A 19,440-nucleotide genomic window follows, 5' to 3' on the forward strand; every position below is an offset into this window, starting at 1 on the left:
AAGGTACAGGAGAAAGGGTAAAGTCAAGTAAAGCTAGGGTGGATATAAAGAAAGAAAGAAAACTATTTAGAATATTAATATATTAATATTAATTTATATTAATGTTTATTTAGGTACGAATTGAATCGTACCTTCTTACGCTGCTCAACACTGCCCGGGCTGTGCGTTGTCGATAGCAATCGATAGGCCATCGATGTCTAGCAGAGACTATCTATATTGCTGCCAATCGCTCTGCGCCAATCGAGTTGCTGAAGGAGTAGTGCAATAAATATGAATTAAATGGTAAATATAAAACCGCGACAGGTGTTGTTTTCGTGCCTACTTGCTGGCCGTGTTGTTGTTGCCGCCGTTTCAGTTGTTGTTGCTCGAGTGCGCTGCGTGTGTGCGTCGTTGTGCGACGAGTGTGTGCATGAGTGTTGTGTTGTGCGGTGCCCCCACCAAAAAATAACGAAACGAAAAGCCAAGGAGCTGCGAAAAAAAAAAACGACAAACCTATTGATTTTTAACAATACGCACATGGATAGACACACATAACGGTAACGGGGAGTTTGTTTTTTTCCCACGCCTCCAAAGTGCTGAGTGATTGCAACAATCGGCGACAACAAAGGGTTTAACACCAGCACCACCACCGCCCCCTGGCACCACCCACTTGCACCGCCCACCACCCACCACACATCCTTCAACCTTCGCGTGGGTGGTTGTTGTGTCTGGCTGCAGCTTCCTGCGTTTGTTTTGCCTGCGCGAGGACTTTTGGAGGCCAAGTTTACGTGTGCGCAATCAACCACGGGCACGGTAGCTCCGGAACTCGGGAAACTCTCAAGCTCGGTCAGTGGCAACCGTGGCGGGGGGCCGTGAAAGAGGTGTCCACATATAGACACATGGACAGGCAATAGTGGGTTAATTGCCCGCATTGATTGCGCTGACCAGCCAGGGGGTCACCACAACCAGAGGTTACCAAACCAGTGCAGCAACAAACCGAAGCTCGAGACAATGGAATACTTATTATTAGCGTAACTCAATTACATTTAACGAAGTGCGGTAGGACCTGTAATAAGATACAAATACACATGAGAATGATTAGGAAATGATTGGGGCAAACCCAATTTAAAGCAATGGGCTTAGGTCCAAAGATAAACAAATCAGCAATTTTATAGATTGGCATTTTACTGTGCTGTTCCCTGTGGGGAACACAGGGTATTTCTATGTCGATTTAAATATATATATAGTACGCAGCGGCAGGGTATCAGCAGAAGTACGTCATCGACACGACCACCTGTCCCTGATTTTTTTCTGCGCTGAGCTGCAGCGCAGTGAATCATTGCCGCCTTAGATCATCGACTAATCACCCATTTTCCCCCAGGCAGTGGCCCACAGTGAGGCAGCAATCGCAGCAGCAGCAGCAGCGGATGCAGCAGCAGCACTAGAGCAGTAGTAGTAGTACTATCGAAGCCGCAGTCCCTCATACCTGGAAATTCAAAGTTGTTGGTGCAGCCATGAACTCAAACTCCTGCAGTGACAGCAGTAACGAGTCCATGGTCAATCCACCGCACATACAGATGAACTTTGGCCAGCAGGCGCAGCAGCAGCAATCGCATCAGCACCAGCAGCAGCAGCAGGAGCGTTATGTGTGGGAGATGCGAACCCGTAGCCCAAATGTGACGCCAGCCAGCACGGTGCTCAATTCGCCGGATCTCAATGGCGAGCTGTCCTATGTTCCGCTGCAGGGTCTTTCGCCATCGGGCGGAGGTGTTCAGGGATCCGGCAGCTATAGTTCGAATGCGGGACGCGATTCTGGCGGCTATTACTACCAGCGACCGCAGCTGCATCAAATCCGACTGGGTAGGAGTCCGGGCAGCCAGTTTGAGACACGTGATGTCCTGCCACAGGTAAGTTAACCTGGAGAATTACTTACAGGCTTAGTTTCAGTCACTACAATGAGATTTTCCCGCTTCTTTCATTAAGGGATTGGCCAGCCCCGGCTCACCAACGGATGTGGGCAAGGCGGACGGTCAGTGCCTGCGTGATGGTGAGATCGTGGTGTTCGACGACATCGACACCAACTGGATGAACAAGGCATCGAGTGGCCAGCGTAAAGGCAGCAATGAGGATGTCCTCAAGGTGACCAAAATGATTGGACAGCTACCAATAGCCGAGTACGAGGGTTCACCGCGACGATTTGGCAGTCAACCGAATACAAATACCATTACCATGGGTGGTCCTAGAAAACGTCCGCCGGGTTTCCCGCAAAGAGTTTCGCCCACCACCAGTGCCGCTAGTAATGCGACTGCCCCGGCAAAAGCATCTGTGGGCAACCTTATCGATCTGGTCGACCACGAGGAAGAGCGTTCCGGGACGCTTCGCGAGAAAACACCTACTTTCGACTACCTGTACGAATTCTCAGAGACCAGAAAGGTGCTGGAGGAGTTCTTCAAGGCGAATCCGGAGGACGAAAAGCGGTACACAGATTACACCACGGAAAGTGGAGACGATGTCGCTAGTTCGGTGAGTACTCCTACTTCCAAGATGCTTAGAAACCCATTAAACATTGTATTTTGATTGACTAGCAGCCACAAGAGTACCCAGCTACGCCCATGGAGCAGGCATATATAGGACAGCGGCTGGCGAGAATACCCAAAGATGAGCTCTACATGGTTCACCGGTCGCCTACTAAGAAGCCAGTGAGTCATAACGAAATGAAAGTCGTTAAAATATCTAACGATTGTTCGATTTCTAGCCCAGTGACCAGAATACAGCGACGACCTACCAGGAGCATAATGATATTGAGCTGTACATTGATTCGAATAGCCGAAGCAGCGGCGATTTGGCGGACACCGAACTGGAGGCAAATCTGCGCCGACACTCCCGAAACTTTACCCTGTCTCCCGAGACGACGGATTACGATTCGAATTGCGGTGATTTGGACAGTCTGTCTAACGACATTAACTGCCCCACGGATTTTGGTAAACTGTATACGAGCATGCCTGTCCTAGAAGATGGCCTAAGCAGTGGCCACGCCTCCGATACGGAGAACAACGTATCCGTGGTGTGTGACAAGCAGCAGTCGTCCCAATCTCAGCCCGTCCACGAGAACAACGGTAATGGCGAGCGGCTGGATACCGACTACAATGTGATGAGCGCCAGCTTGGCCACATTGACCACAGATGCCTCGCAATCGGCGCTGATAAGCGACTTCGCCTCACTGCCCATGCCCCCGGCTCCGCCTCCATCATCGCCACCCCAAATCGAGATCGCCGATGCAAGTGAATCCATGACCATGGCGCCAGATGCTGATAATCCACTGGACAGTCACTACGGTGCGGTTTATGCTGCAGCTTTGGGAGGTACTCACACAGAGAAGTCAGCGGGATCAGGACTGGGGGTGACACCAGTAACTGGGGGAGGATCTTTGCCATCGCAGGCTGCTTCGGAAATCCAGGAGGCCATGAAGGAGATACGTTCCGCGTTGCAGCGTGCTAAAACGCAGCCTGAAAAACTGAAATTCTGTGACGAAGTGCTGCCCACGGATCCAGATTCACCGGTTTGGGTTCCACGCAAGGGGACGACCGTCTCCGGGGCCCAAGGTGCGGCGGCGGATGAGGAACCAGACACCGACCTGGAAACAGATCGCCTGTTGGGTCAGCAGAGGCACGATGAGCAGGATTTCTTCGCCGATCAGGTAAGGAATGCAAACACACAGCGATATCAGTTTAAAATAATTACAAATAATAATTTTACAGACCCTGGCTGATAACAATGCCAATGAGGGCACGGATATTGCCAGCAATGGGCATCTGAATGGCACGTCCGACAACAACAATCCGAATCCAATGAATACTACCAAGCCGCAAACCTACTCGACGGCCACCATTCGACAAGGCATCGGCACCTCGCTGACACCCAATTCGCCGGACATCTGTCAGATCGTGGGCACGACCGACATCTCCATAAGCTCGACGGAAAAACTGCAGTTCACCAAAAGTCCCACGGGCTCTATTAAATCCCTAAAGGACTCTGCCAACTCGGACAAGAAGGCCAAATCGCGGAACAAAGAGGGTAAGTTAGCATAGTGATCAACGCCCCTTGTTGTTCGTTTACTGATATGAAATCCGATTCAACATTTCACGCTGCAATTCAAAAATATTTAATGCTGACATCACGTAAGTCTCTGTTACCCAGCAGAAGTTTAGGTTTTTTTTTATACTACCCTTTTGTTTTTTAACAATCAGAAATGAAGACCATTAACGCACTCCGTAACTAATTTAAAAAATGTTCGTCCTTAGGTCTCTTGGAACCTAAAGTTCTCATTGAGGGCGTGTTGTTTCGGGCCAGATACCTTGGATCCACTCAACTTGTCTGCGAGGGTCAGCCGACCAAGTCGACCAGAATGATGCAGGCTGAGGAGGCCGTTTCCAGGATCAAGGTAAGTGAAGAAAACCTTGTGATGCACACAAAAGCACATCCATTCAAAGAAACCCCGCTAGGCTATGCTCTATGTGTGTGTCTAAAAACTTTCTCGTTCGCTTTTCTCGTTCCCTGCTGCGCATTCCTCTCGATAGGCTTTGGTAAGCGTTCGTTAGCCCCTTTTTAGTCGACAAATGATACTATTAAGAAGTAAATGCATTATATAATATATGATTTGTTATTTTTTACCAGGCTCCCGAGGGCGAAAGTCAGCCGAGCACTGAAGTGGACCTGTTCATATCAACCGAAAAAATAATGGTGCTTAACACGGATCTCAAGGAGATCATGATGGACCATGCGCTGCGTACTATATCCTATATAGCCGACATTGGCGATCTGGTTGTGCTGATGGCTCGTCGCCGATTCGTACCGAATAGTGTTGTGGATCCATCGATCACAAGTCCATTAGGTGATGTTCCCACTCCGGGCATAGGCGAGGAGGAGTCGCCGCCCAAAGAGCCACTCAGCAAGCACAATCGCACGCCCAAAATGATCTGCCACGTGTTCGAAAGCGATGAGGCGCAGTTCATAGCTCAGTCCATTGGACAGGCCTTCCAGGTTCGCGAATACCCTTAAAAATGCTATTGGCACGTATAATTAACAATCAAAACCTAACCAGGTGGCCTACATGGAGTTCCTGAAGGCAAACGGCATCGAAAACGAGAGCCTGGCCAAAGAGATGGACTACCAGGAGGTGCTCAACAGCCAGGAGATTTTCGGTGACGAGCTGGAGATCTTTGCCAAAAAGGAGCTGCAAAAGGAGGTGGTTGTGCCGAAGGCCAAAGGCGAGATCCTAGGCGTGGTGATCGTAGAGAGTGGCTGGGGTTCCATGCTGCCCACCGTGGTGATAGCCAACCTGATGAGTTCCGGAGCAGCTGCCCGCTGCGGCCAGCTGAACATCGGTGACCAGCTGATCGCCATTAACGGCATGAGCCTGGTGGGACTGCCGCTGTCCACCTGCCAGAGCTACATACGCAATGCCAAGAACCAAACTGCCGTCAAGTTCACCGTTGTGCCCTGTCCGCCTGTCGTCGAGGTTAAGATCCTGCGTCCCAAGGCGCTGTTCCAGTTGGGTTTTAGTGTTCAAAATGGCGTGGTAAAAAATTTAAAATGTTCAAATAACTCTTTTTATCCTGCTTCTTATCATATTTATTTATTTAATGCAGATCTGCAGTCTTTTGCGTGGAGGAATCGCTGAGCGGGGCGGAGTACGCGTTGGCCACCGCATCATTGAGATTAACAACCAGAGCGTTGTGGCCGTGCCACACGATACCATTGTCAAGCTGTTGTCATCCTCAGTGGGCGAGGTATGATGCGTTTTTAAATTCCTAATTCTTATATTTATAATATATTTCTTATCAGATCCTTATGAAGACAATGCCCACGTCCATGTTTCGTTTGCTCACCGGTCAAGAGACGCCAATCTATATATAAATATATATGCAACTGTTCACACGCCTACGCTGGAATCGAAAAACTATAAATTCGTCAACTGCAACTTGACCAGCTTTAAGTTCCATTGATTCGCAAAGAGACCTTAAATTGGAATTTGTTTAGTCTTAAATTGTTCATTGATTATTTGTCTTTATGTATTCACATTGCGAGCATAATTGTAGTTAATTTAAATGAATTGCAAATGTATTAAGTCTACAATGAGATTAATTGTTCGTCGTCAAATCGTTCAGGTGTCCACAGCGACCACAACTGCAATAGAGATTATTATTACTGCAGTTACAGAATATGCTACTTTTTGGTTCATTTTGTCCATCTGTGTACATGAAAAAGACTGAATTTAAAGCCAGTGCGAGTGTATGTGAGCAGTCATTGTAAAGTATTTAAAAAATTGTAAACGCATTGTCCCGAAAATACCAACCTTCCCGAACTCCCTCGCATCCATTAGCTTAAGCATTCGATTGAATTTACTTGCAAGCAAATTTTTATGATATGATCTAATCCATTATTTGTCATGTATATTAACCGTACTTTAGTTCTTTAACTACATTTATAATTTTCGATAAAAAGAAACAAAAAGCAACACACCTTATGCCAAAAAAGATTAGATTTCGTTAAACTTATTATTGTATAGAGCCATTGCGGATAATTATTGCAATACCATTACCGATATTTATTATTAAAAATAGCCTTAGACAAACGAAGCCATGCCTGCAAAACCAACAAAACAACAAACAAAATAAATGCATTTAAAAAGCGTCAGAAAAACATAAAACGAAGCGCATATTGATTCTAATTGTATATGTAATGTTTGTACAAGAAAACTGCACATTTCTCGATCGATTATTGCCATATACATAACGATATATACTCGTACGATAATTATGATATATCTAAAGCGAAAACAATAAGCAAAACAGCAAAAGTAATACGAAAAACAATAATTTCAGCATTGTCTAGTTTCTGTTAAGCAAAGGCATACATGTAAGAAAGAGACGGAGCCACATAAACGACAGAGACGGCGCCATAGAAAGCAAAAGGGATAAACACAGAGAGAAAGAAAGAGAGAGAGCTTATTTTTGCATACTTAAAAAGCGACAAAAAAGGCAAATAAACCACAAAAGCAAATTGAAACCAATATGTATACATATGTTATTAATCTAAATGGAAACGACTAAACTAAAAGAGTATTTTAAATATTTCAAGTGCAGGTAACAACAAAAGACGCAAGTTAATAATATTTATATAAATATATATATATATATATATATATATATATATATAGAATTCTTCTGATCGCCATTCGGAAGCGCAGGTGCAATATTTTTGCAAAACACAGACGACACACACAGCCACAACAATTAAATTATTAATTTCTAAGCTACTCGGGACACGGCAAACACACTAAGGAACCCACTATAGAAACTCTCTGCTACTGCGCCTCTAACTAACTTCTTAAACCAAACACTAATCGTATACTACCTAATGCAATTTATTTATTAATACTTAACACGTGACCGAATGCAAACAACAGCGAGAAACAAAAATAAACTACATTTATACACAAACATCGAGTTTTAAACAATTTTGGCTTGGATTACAGGTTGTGAACAGTAACAAGGTAAGTTTACAGCTGATATGTATATAATATAATAAACAAAATAATTACAATTTGTATTTTAATCTCCCTAAATGGAATTTGATATTAGCTTTAGTTTGTGTAACTTTTTCAAAGGTTTTCCTTTGCTTTAAGCGTATAACTTTAATTGATTGGGGTGAATAATGGGTGGTGAGTGATGGTTTTGTTGGGGTCAGGGGTCACATATTCGAAAAATGTTTTCCTTGTTGACGCAGCTGCTGCAGTCAAACCGTTATTATTTACGTGAAATGTAAAAAAGCATCGCTCCATTTCGCTGCCAGCAACAAATGCACATAAAAAATATAAATACTTTCGCATTTCACACTGCTTACACATTTTTACATTCGACATCACATCTGGAGTGGTTCATAAAAATAGCATTTTCAGTGTGTTTATTTTTTTTTAAGTGCACATAAATAAAAAGCAATTTCAAATGGTATTAGCCAAATCGAAATATTTCTTTCAGTGTACAGCCGTTCACTACAGATGTGGCCCAGAAAAACGTCCAATTTAAAAATACTTTTACAACTCCTTTGCGGAAAAGGGATTGCAATTATTTGGCCCCAAGGGAATGCAGAATTAAAGTGGAATATTAATACGAGTATATGTTGTATGTTTTTTTTTATATTTCAGTTTTTTGCATACGCTTTATAATCGAATTAAAAACGACGTTGGCATTGTGGTTTTCATCTTTCGCAATTCTCGAAACGAAATTGTGTGTGAATATTAATAAAAATATTAATTAAAGTCAGACAAGGAAAAGTAGGCATAATAAATTGTAGGAATTCGAAAAGCACTTGGGAGTTGGAAAATATATAAAAGGATATAACTTTAGCGAATTATTTGACTAAAGAAAAAATGTCATTAAAAGCACATATACATATGTATATAATTGATAATTAAAAAAAAAAATACAATTTCTTATATTATATATATATGATATATGATTATATGATTTATTTATTTATTTATTAGTGATTTAACAATTTATCTTACTTGTTTTTATACAAAATGAGTTGATGATTCACTGATGAAAACGTAAGGAATAAAACTTATTCAGTGCTAAACGTAGAAGTGTAAACTTGGCTACGTTAACATTAAAGATAAATTAAAACTGCTATTTTATTTATATTTTTATATTTTTATTTATATTTTTATATGATAAAGCATTTTTCAGCAATATTCTTTCCATCCCTGTTGCATTAACGCTGCACGCAGAGCACATATATATTTACCAGACCGCCTTTCCTTGCCATTTTTCCACCCAAAATAATAAAACCTGTACTTTCACAGTGGTTGAAAGTGCATTCAAATGGCCATGCGGCCATATGCGGCTGTCATATATCATCCTGCACCAGATCACATCCTTTGACCATCAGGGAGCAAGGAGCAGGGAGCAGCAGGACTCGAACCCGGACTGGCGTGTCCTTTCACTCCTTTCCGCAGCCAATTCGAGGTCGACGGTGGCTCTTTGTGTGGCTTATCTTTTGGCTCTTTATTGCCATTGTTGGCTTTATTGTCGCTGGAAATTAAGTGACACGAGGAACGAAGGAGTCCTGTCGCTGGGACAATGCATTTTTTTTTGTTTGCCCATTTGCCGCATTTGTTGGTGGGCAAACACAAGGGCAACAGTGAAGACCGACTATAAGATCATTTAGATGTTGCATTTCTCTAATATATACTATATATATATTGCAGGAAAAATAGTTGATTGTATTTAGCCAAAATATATCAAAGTTATGAATTCACGGATTTCCGATTTTGCAGCAAAGAAATATTTGTTTATAGGACATAACAATGAAAATAATGGTAAAAATGTAAAATGTCAGTTTATTTTTGACCATTTGTAAGTAATAAGTTTGCAATTCAAGCAAAATATATACGTTTAAAATCTAAAACATGTATGGATAGCAATTAATTATATTAGCTACTCCACTTTCACCTTCCGGTGGGTATAAGCCAGAGTTCACTGTTGCTTTCCTGTCGGTATTAGCTAGAGTTCACTGTCCCAGCCCCTTCGTGCATTATGCGAAGCAGTTGTTCCTCTGGACGTCCATCTGCCGCCAAAGTGGAATTTAATATGCGCTTTACCGTGAATCTGCATCTGCGTCTGCATCTGTCACGCCCCCGCCTTGAACCGCCCACTTTTTGGCAGCATGCAGCAGCAACTGCAAAGTTAATCAAAATGCGATGTGGTCAAAAGGGCGTGAACAGGCCAGGTGCACGTCATATTCGCACCTTTTGCGAACGACGCCCTTTCCTTACCGTTGGCCACAAAACCAGAAGGCATCGCTGTCATAAACTGCAGTGGTTTAAGATATATGGCCGCAAAAAAAGCAGAATTAAGACTTTGACCAACAAGTGGTGCGATTTGTTATTAAGGCATACACAAACTAATAATAATATACGTATTTAAATTTACAAACGCAACTTATGTGACACATTGCCTGTAACAAGTGTTCCTTGAATAAAACAAAATGATTAGCATAAAAGTTAGACATTGTAATTTAGTACTTACCTGTGCCACAAAGAAACTATGAATAATTTCATGCATTTTCGCTGAAGCAGCTCCTCCACCATGGAACCTTGGAAGATTCGGCTCAAGCTAAAGAAGTTTGTTGGCAAAGGGAAAAGTTTCTCGCACATGTCGCGATGAAGTGATGGAAGTTGGGAGGATCTGAAAATGTTGAGATGGGCAAATGGGAAAATGGGAGAGCGCGGGTCGTCTTGGGTTGAAGCCCGAGTTAAAGTTGAATATTTGAACTTGCACATAATGTGTTAAATAAGTTGTCTTTTGCGCCGTGTCGCACGTGTATACTCGGCGTATACTTCATATTTCCCAACTGAATCGCAGTCGCTGTCGCTCCCCATGTCAGTGTTGTGCACTCTTGTTGTTGTCTCCTGTGCGTTGCGTGGGTGGCTGGGTGGTTGGTCTTGGTGGGCGAAAATGGCTGGCGGTTTTTTTTTTTGTGGAGGTTGGGGAGTGGGCATGACCTTGCGTTGCTTGGCCCCAACAAGGTTGATGGAGGTTTTTGCCACTCGAAACGCAGCGAAACCCAAACCAAAACATAACAATTAAAGCCACTGGCTGGTTTTCGCGCCTCATTTGCATGCAATCGAGGCAGCTGCATCGTGTTTACCCCCGGAAAAGCCCCCAATTAGCCGGGCATAATCAACAGCCGAATGCATTTGCTTCCTCGCCTCCGCATTTTTCGCCAATTCTACTTTGGCCTAGAGCATAAGTCCCAAAATGCTTCTTTCGCAGCCGGAAAAATGGTTTGGTTACCGGTTTTACGAGCAATCTCAGCCACTTTCCACGGACTCCAATTCCACTTTTTCACACGCACCTTTTTGGGTATCTCTTTTTGATCCCCAAGAAGTGTGCTTGCAAAAATCCAGAAATCCAATTTTAAAAGAAACAAAAGTATATCTCATGTTTAAACAATGTGTTTGAAACGTTGTAATCACAGGGTTTGTGCTCCATTTATTATTTTGATTTTAAACGTTTTACTTTAAGTATAGGTTTACCTCTTTGGTGGGTCCACACTTGATAGTTTTTACTGTTATCGCACACCATACCATATTGGAGAATTTGTGTGCGAGCGTTTGTGGCCACTTCCGTTTCCGTTTATGATCAGCCGCTCACTCTGGAGAGTTTTGTGTGCACTTTCGCAGCTCTCCATTCTCACACGGCCAAACATAAGTTTATGGCATTGTGTAAAATGTAAGTGTGCACAGCGGTTAGGCAAAATGACATCGAAATATGCGCAAATTTTTGTGCTATACGAGCTGTGGTCCAAAAGACGCTCCATAAACACAAGCGGTTGCAGTTCGTGATTTGGAAAAGGGACTTGTTAAATTTCAGATTTCACTTGGAGATTGAGAGGTATTCCAAAACTAGTCGCAACATATGTGGGCTTTAAAGCCAGTGCTTCAGTTAAGGATTTTTTTTTTTTGGAAATTACTGCAAAAGGACGAAGCCATCCTGAAAAGAGCAGCCAGTCAAATAGCAAACAAGACATCAACTTGCACTTTGTCGTTGCACATCAAGCGCTCTCATCCTTCGTGACAAGCCATTATTCAACCGCTTGCCGGGCAGTAAAAACTAGTACTTGTGTACAGTCTATTAAATCCTCAAGGATATGAATAATGGTGCTGAGCGTGGAACATCAGTTGCATGTCCTTGGCCAAAGACCCACGCTTAGTCTTATTTCGAGCTAGAGTCCAGGAAGCATATCAAATGATGACGAAGGCCCCTAAAATACCTCTCATATCTGATCCCCATAAATCTGGCCTTATATTCAATCCATAAATCCAGTTCGTGAATGCAGGACATTAGCTTGCTGGCCCACGGTAAATTGACTTTTAGGTTTTGCATATTCAACGGGAAGCCAATTTAATTAAGTTTCCGTCGCATTTTGTTTGGTTTGTTTCACATTTTCCGTTGTGTGTTATTATTTTCACTTTTTTTTCATTCAATTCCATGTCATTCAACCTTAAGAGAACGTGAACCTTTGACTAACCAACACAGCGAGGACATCTTGTTCCTTGTCCTCGGAAGCCAGAAGAACTGTTCCCAGCGGCGTAGTAAATTTGATTTCATTCATAAATCGCGGATTTCCCCTGAGGCACGATTCCTGCCAGCGAGGGGAAACTTATCCGCGCAGCCGCAGTCCTCACTGTACCCAGTTGGGGGCAGCATAGAATAGTGGGAACAGCTTCGGTTGGGGTAAATAGTGGTGGGGAAAGCTGGCTAAGAGAATTTGACGACTAACTCTCTTAAAATTTAACTGGGAATGGTTTCAAATGGTTAAGAAAGTTGTACTGGTAAACTTTTTACCCTTATTAATGTAACTATTGTAAGCAATTTGTCCATCTCCCTCCGAAGACTGAAGAGGGTACACCCCAGCGATCTCCTTACCCGGAGGATAATATAACATATTTCATTTTAAGTAATTGATAACTAGACTAGATTTTTCTTTCTTTTGTACTTTATAATTAAGATACCAATTGGTCTCATATATCTTTATCACACATTAGGTTATGTACAGTGGAATTACTGAACGATTCCTTTTGAAACCTTAATAAATAGAATTAGTATTCAAAAGCAATTTGTAGATTGATTTTGATACAATTTGAAGATTTTTCAGGTTTTAAGTCAAAATTTGGTGAATATTAATTTACTAACAAAATTTCTAGTATTGCCACTTTTTTTTTCAGTGTCCATGTTAACCCCCGAGTGCCTACATGTCAACGCTTGGTATTTTTCGCACATCCGCAACTTCAATCTGGACATCGACAGTAGACCGAGACTGCGAATCGCAACTACTTATCTACTCATTGTATTATCACGCTTCGCTGGCTCTGGCGACACTAAGCTGCCAATGGAAAGAGATGGCTCTAGCTGACGGAAAGAGACGGCACGATGTGGGTTAAAAGTAGATAAAGAAAAAAAAACAAAGAAGTGACCACATTAGAGGCGCTTTTGCAGCCAATTGCTGCTAGAAAATGGAGAAAATCACTGAAAACAAGTGCAAGTAAAACGGAATCATAAATGAAGAAGGGTGCGCATAAAAGCAGCCACGAAAGAGACGGCCAATGCCGAGTGGAAGCGTAGAAAAGGAGAGGAAAATTAGCCGCTCTGGTGACCAGCAGCTGCTCAGGATTTGTTGCGGAGAAAAACCCATAAAATATTTTAAAGTGGCATTCGCAGGTGATTCTACCTTCCTCTTAAAAGCACACACAAAAAAAATTCAAGAGATAGAAAGGTGTATTTATATCCGTAGTATTCATTCTAGTACTAATTCACAACTTATTTATTGAAGAGCTATCTAATATTACTCAATCAATATAAATAAATCAATACTACGATACTTTTCCGTTCCAAAGTATTTATTATTTTTTCTTGTGCAGTTTTCTATGATTTATAAAGCTTATGGTGGGATTATTTCATACATTACCACCTGTCATTCAATTGATCTGCACGTGGCTTTCAAAAACAAATGAAAATCCACTGAAGATTTGTCAAAGAGCGGGCTTAAAAATCGACTTTCGGATTATTATTTCAGCTGGTAAACTAGTACTGGTATACTAACGAATTTGAAACAAAACATATTTGTAGAACTAACTTGATGGCAGGCACTATGTTTGCACTGAAGTTTGCACAATATTGACGTTTTCGCGTTATTTGCATGGTGGCAATTCATTTTCCATGCATTTTGCAAGTGACCACGCCTCCCTGCTGCCCTCAAAAAGTAGACAACAAACACACTGAGCGAATATGCGGCCCACGGTAGAGTTCATTCAACTTTTAAGCGCTGGAAGAGGAACGCAGGACGAAGGACGCATAAACCAAATGAGTGGAGCCCTCAGCTGTTAGCAGTTAACAGGGTAGGGAATGGGGGGATGTCAGTGATATTGGGTCAAGGGGGGTCAAAGGGGTATGAGGACTTTCACCAATTATTTTGAAACAAATTGTCAATAAATGGAACAGAACTTTTAGATTGCTTTCTCATCTCTTTGGTTTCTGTTTTAGCATTTTTTTTGTTCGGTTGCCCTACAGATACATTTTGCTTTAGTTTGAGCGCCTTCGGGGCGCCATCTCATTTACATAGACAAAAGCCCAGGGATCTCATCTCAGTCTTTAACCCATTTCCATTTCTGGTTTATCACTTTCAAATATGCCCCAAGCCTAGCTCAATATCTCCCTGAACAAACTCATTTGCGAATTTTAAACTAAAATCTGGTTGATTTGAAATTAAGTGAATTATTTATACCAAAAACATGGGTTAAGACGCACCAGCTTTATTCCAGCCGCGTCATCATCGTCAACTCATTTTGCCGCATTCCTTTCATTTTTTGATGATTAACCTTTATTGCCGCCTAGCCAAATTAATTCGATTTACGCTTTATGGTCTTGGTTAATTTGCAAACTTTCAAGATGACTTTGCTGCAGCGACAGTCTTTGCGGAGTAAAAACTTAGAGACTGCTTCTTTATCTTGGGAATTGTCTGCATTTCATGCGTTTTATTATAACTTTTGGTACACTTAAACAAAAATGTAGCAAATATTGAAAAAGGAAAATCTTGGCTTTAACAAAAAAATTTGTGTTCAATTTTTAAAAATTCGTAATGGTAATTTGGGTATGAAAATTGAAAGTACTAGTTTTTTTATCACAAATTGTTTGAATGTATTCGTATTTTTGAAAATGAAATCGTTTAGTGTAGAAGGCTTTGGCAAAGTTCTTGCCCACCTTCTGTTGTCTGTTCCTTGGCCATATGTCAATTTAGCTAATATTGTCGACGTTTATGATGAATTTATGTGCACTGCGCTTTTGTCTCACCCGCGAAAGAGACGGCCTGATGGCGTGCGAAAGAGATGGGGCTAGTGGGGCGAGACAGGACAGCCCAGGGCGAACAAAGCCATTAAAAAGCCAGCACAACAATATTACAACCTTAAATGTTTATAAGGAGCCGCCAACAATAATGGACGACAGTGAAACTCAATTTGTACTTAAGCCAGTTCAGACAAGTTGTAAAAATCCAATGTCAGGGGTAGATGGTGCATAAAACACATAACCAACAACTAGCAACTTTTTGACAGCACATTGGCACTTGAACTCCTCCGGCGAAATGGAAAACGCAGACCATTTCCCACTCGCCACTCGATTTGCCTAAAGGGATATATACATATATATATATATATATATAGAAGAATCAAATCGCAATGGATATGCAGCAACCTGTGATGCCTTTAAGTAGTAAATTAACTTACATGCATGCCTATTGTACATACCATACAAATATTCCAACTCAAGACCTTAACTTGTCAAATAGTCTGTTAACTGGGATTAGGTATCATGCTAACCGCTTAGCCCAATAAAATTTGATTTATTTTACACATGCTCCCCTGACGGACAGAAGGCAATCTGTGATTTGAGCGCCCATTCCCGATCGCTTGGCACTATCCCACTTCCATTGTCGGTTAGCCCATCAATGTCATCATCATCATCATCATTTTCATTTTCATCATCGCCGGCAGTCAAGCGGATTCCATTTCTCTGGGGGAATCTTCGCAGCAAATATTTGCCGAGGTAAATGGCTGTAATTTAATCTCCAAATTTGTTTCAATGAAATTTTCCAACTCTGGTCCGTTGTCTTGGCCCTTTTCCTCTTTTGTTTCGATTTAACCCACACCGTTGGTCTAACTTTATTTATATAGTCTTCTGTATTTATTTAGTGCTCTTGCGATTCGATTTTCGGTTTTGCTTCTGAAATTTGTACACCAGGGCGGATGCGTGATGCACTTGCATCGGATTGCCTGTGACACTTTTTCCATTCCATTTGTTTGGTGAACGGTTGTTGTCACTGAAAGGGACTACCTCAATGGAAAAGGTGTTGGGCAACAGGCCAAGGAGGCCATTTGTCTTCCAGTTTGTAGCGTTCTTCTCTTGGTCTTTAAATGTTCGATTTTTCACAGCAAACTCGAAAAATATTCGCAATATTAAGCCAGAAATATTGCTCACAAGTCTTAGAAAATAGCAAAAACTTTTGTTTTATTATTAGCATCCTGTTTCTATTTTGAAGTTTTCCCTTGGTTTTGGTTCGAATTTTTAGAAAACATATAGCATACCTTTTAGGGCATCTCAGTTTTCTTTGTTTCCTGCCCAGTTTTCCGCTGTTTTCTCGAGCTTGCCACGGTTTCCAGGGGAAAAGGACACGGTGGTCGGAAGAAACGGGAGGGCCGAAGGCCACTGGGGTCCTGTAAATGTCGCAGTCGATTTGTTTGCGGGCGATGGGCGCAAAGTGGGTGGCTGGGGCCCTCCCACGCCCATTCCAAGGTCGTTTATGCTGGTTTTGGCATTCGGAGTAAAATACGCGTAAAATGATCGGAAAATCTACTGCCAACAACAAACACTCACTTCTGTGTGATACGTGAGTGCATGTGGGAGTTTGGGAGTGTGTGTGTGTATGCGAGAGAGTGTGTTTATTTCATAACCCACAAAAGAGCAAGAACAACTCCAATGGCAGCACCCACAGAGACACACACACATACATACGCCAAACGCTTTAATTTGGCACCCACAAAAAGAAACAAAGTGTCAAATTTCATTTTATTTTTACGCCTCTGCCCCTCTCGCTCCCACCACCGCGCGACAGCATGGTGCCCTCCCCCTCGCACACATGACATACGTCAGATTTTGCCCGCCATTTGTTTGTCTGCATATTTTGCGTCTGATTCTCACTACTCTGCTCTGTGGTACCCTGGAAAAAACAAACTTGTTAAGTCCGCGAGATCCTATCCTCTTTTAACACTTTTATTTTATTGTTAAAATTTAATTAAAAATAGGAGCATATGATTTAAAAATATCTAATTTATTCCCATACACACATATTTTGCAGCTTAAGTCCAATAATATGAACTTTTGAACTTATGAACTATGAACTTATTATCTTATTAACTTGCATCTATAGACTAACTATGTTAGTATTTCAAATAATCTTAAATAATACCTTTATATTTAATATATTTCTAGGATACTCTACTCATCGATTTAGATTCCCAACCATCCCGCATTTCTATTTCTCATTTCAATTCAGATTTCGTTGCTTTTCCATTGGTGTCGCTGTGCGTTTTGCTTTGCAATTTGTTTTATTTACAGGCATTAAATTGCTGTAAACGTTTTTGCACATTCGCCCACGCATTTCGTAATTAATTTCATGCGTGTGTGCCCAGGAATATAGGCCCGATTTTCTGAGGTGCCGAAGGATCCTCCATCGTTGGTATTCCATCGCCTCCACTGGACCCCCCCCCCCCCCCCCCTCTCCTTTCCCACGCAATCGGGCGCCATTTAACCCACTTCTTCTGGCTGGTCCGCACTTTATCATCATTAATTTAACAGTTAAAAGAAAGCGTTGAAATTGCATTTCACACGACACTCCAGCGCCCGGCCCGGAAAATTTCGCCCCTTGCTACATTTTCCATTTTATTTAATCATGCGCGCATACGGGTCGCCATATAATATCGCCAGATATATTATTTCGCACTTACAGTGGATTTAATCTAAACAAAATTCGCAATAAATTTGTACTAATAAGTATTCATATTCTATTTATAATAAATATCTAAGATTATTGAGTAATAAGTATAAATGGCAAACCATTTCTTAAGTTTTTGGAATATCTTTCGACGTACTAATTATTCTGATCGGACCACAGACGACTTTCATCTATTCGCCTATGTATACTGTGGTAGCCTTCGTCACTACGCTGACTGCCGTCTACAGTTAAATGGAATAAACTAAAAATAATAAATAAAATAATAAAATCAGTATACCTTATATCCTTATTATTTATAATTTTAAATGGTTATATAAGCTTTGGCTTGGTACGATCAGTATTGTTTGTTGGGGTAGCCTTCGTCACTACGCAAATAAGAATTTTTATTAAAAGCCTACTTTATCATTAAACCTTATATTATTATTATTTTTTATTGAAAAACATTTCATGGTTATAGATGCTAAGATCTTATGGTACGATCAACAAAGAAATGCATTTTGAGGCCCACCTCCTGATAAAATGAGATCCTGCTCCACAGTGTCCCACATCCTGCCCCTTCGCCCTCGTCCTTTTTGGACGCTCCTCATTAATGTGCGCCGTGTGCGCTGCAAATTAGGCACGCAAAGCGTTGCCATTAAAAAGGAGCACAAAGGATCCGCGCAGGAGGAAGGCGCAAGGATAGCAACAAACAAAACAAGGTGGGAAAAAAATCACACAACAAAAAAATGTGAGTGTGAAGAAACATGGGCCGTTGAAAAACGAATCTGTCGCATAATTACAAAAAAATTTGTGTCAGACGGGGGGAAGTGAAAAGTGGAAAGGAAAAGCGAGACGTCGAGGCTTTTATGTGGAAACGTCTAGACTCTGGAGGATCCAGCTGATGGATGGAAGGCGGTACGCAGCATTGAGGGGCCAGGACGAAGTGCAGGACGAGGGACGCAGGACGCGGGAACAGCCATATGTCAAAGAAAAGCGGCTGCCAATCTTTTATCATTGTAATTGTTGTCGCCATCGATGGTACAAAATCAATATTTATCATTGTCCGAGCTGCCAGGAATATATTCATAATGTATTTAATTAATAATGATATAAATAACAAAATATTTAAGACCTAACCAGCCAATCATAACACATAGTATGCATGAAAAATTCCTCGCACGTTAAGTGAGTTATAATCTTGGATTTTACTACAGTAGACACTGCCATAAAGCGCTCGCCATCAAAAGTGGTGATTCCGTTCGATTGATTGTGGCTCTAAAGCGAATCAGACTGAAATCCGTCGAAAATCTGCAACATTTAATGGCATGTAGAAGACGATGATGGGTCAGCAGTGGCACAAATAATAAAAACAACGAAAAGAGCTGGCCGAAAGGCAATTTGGCCATTCGCATTCTTTTTGCCCCGCTTTTTTTTCTCTTTTAAGCGTTATTTTTTTTGCGTCTGGACGAAGAGGAGCATTGATTTAAATTGGCCATTTCATTGCTTCATTATTTGCCCGGCGATTCGGCGAGATACTCAAGTTGATTGTTTGTTTTGTATGACTGGGCGCTCTTTTATTTATTTCTGTATATTTAGTAGTATATTTATCTGGTCGGGATTTATCGAAGATTTGTGGAATTCCCAGAGTCGCGCCACTGACAGGTTAACTTTCGAGCATGGTAGCCATTTTAACCTGATTACTGGCCAAATTGGGTATAACTTTCGAGCCTAGCCACGCGCCTATTCAGCTTGCTAAATTATGCAAATCGAGCAGCATAAAAGAAGTCGGGGCCACAACATAGGATCGGCGGGTCAAAGGTTTTTTACTCTCTTGTGGGTCCCAACTCGTCT

General features: G+C 41.8%; 1 protein-coding gene across 6 annotated transcripts; it reads left to right on the forward strand.

The window, feature by feature from the left end:
* Positions 1-189: 189 nt before the first annotated feature.
* Positions 190-7,481, forward strand: LOC6618095. 6 transcript variants are annotated; one of them, XM_032725022.1, is made up of 12 exons: positions 190-282; positions 1,361-1,886; positions 1,963-2,502; positions 2,565-2,678; positions 2,735-3,676; positions 3,738-4,053; positions 4,281-4,420; positions 4,557-4,562; positions 4,654-5,019; positions 5,081-5,557; positions 5,628-5,768; positions 5,824-7,481. In XM_032725022.1, exons 2-12 carry the CDS (start codon positions 1,494-1,496, stop codon positions 5,893-5,895), a joined length of 3,507 nt encoding a protein of 1,168 aa, XP_032580913.1. In that variant the 5' UTR covers positions 190-282; positions 1,361-1,493; the 3' UTR covers positions 5,896-7,481. The 6 variants fall into 6 exon arrangements, with proteins under 6 accessions (XP_032580913.1, XP_032580916.1, XP_032580914.1 ...); XM_032725025.1 differs by having other exon boundaries at positions 4,299-4,420; XM_032725023.1 differs by having other exon boundaries at positions 2,568-2,678.
* The last annotated feature ends 11,959 nt before the right edge of the window (positions 7,482-19,440 follow it).

The sequence above is a fragment of the Drosophila sechellia genome, chromosome X (genome assembly GCF_004382195.2).
Source record: "Drosophila sechellia strain sech25 chromosome X, ASM438219v1, whole genome shotgun sequence".
NCBI lineage: Eukaryota > Metazoa > Arthropoda > Insecta > Diptera > Drosophilidae > Drosophila > Drosophila sechellia.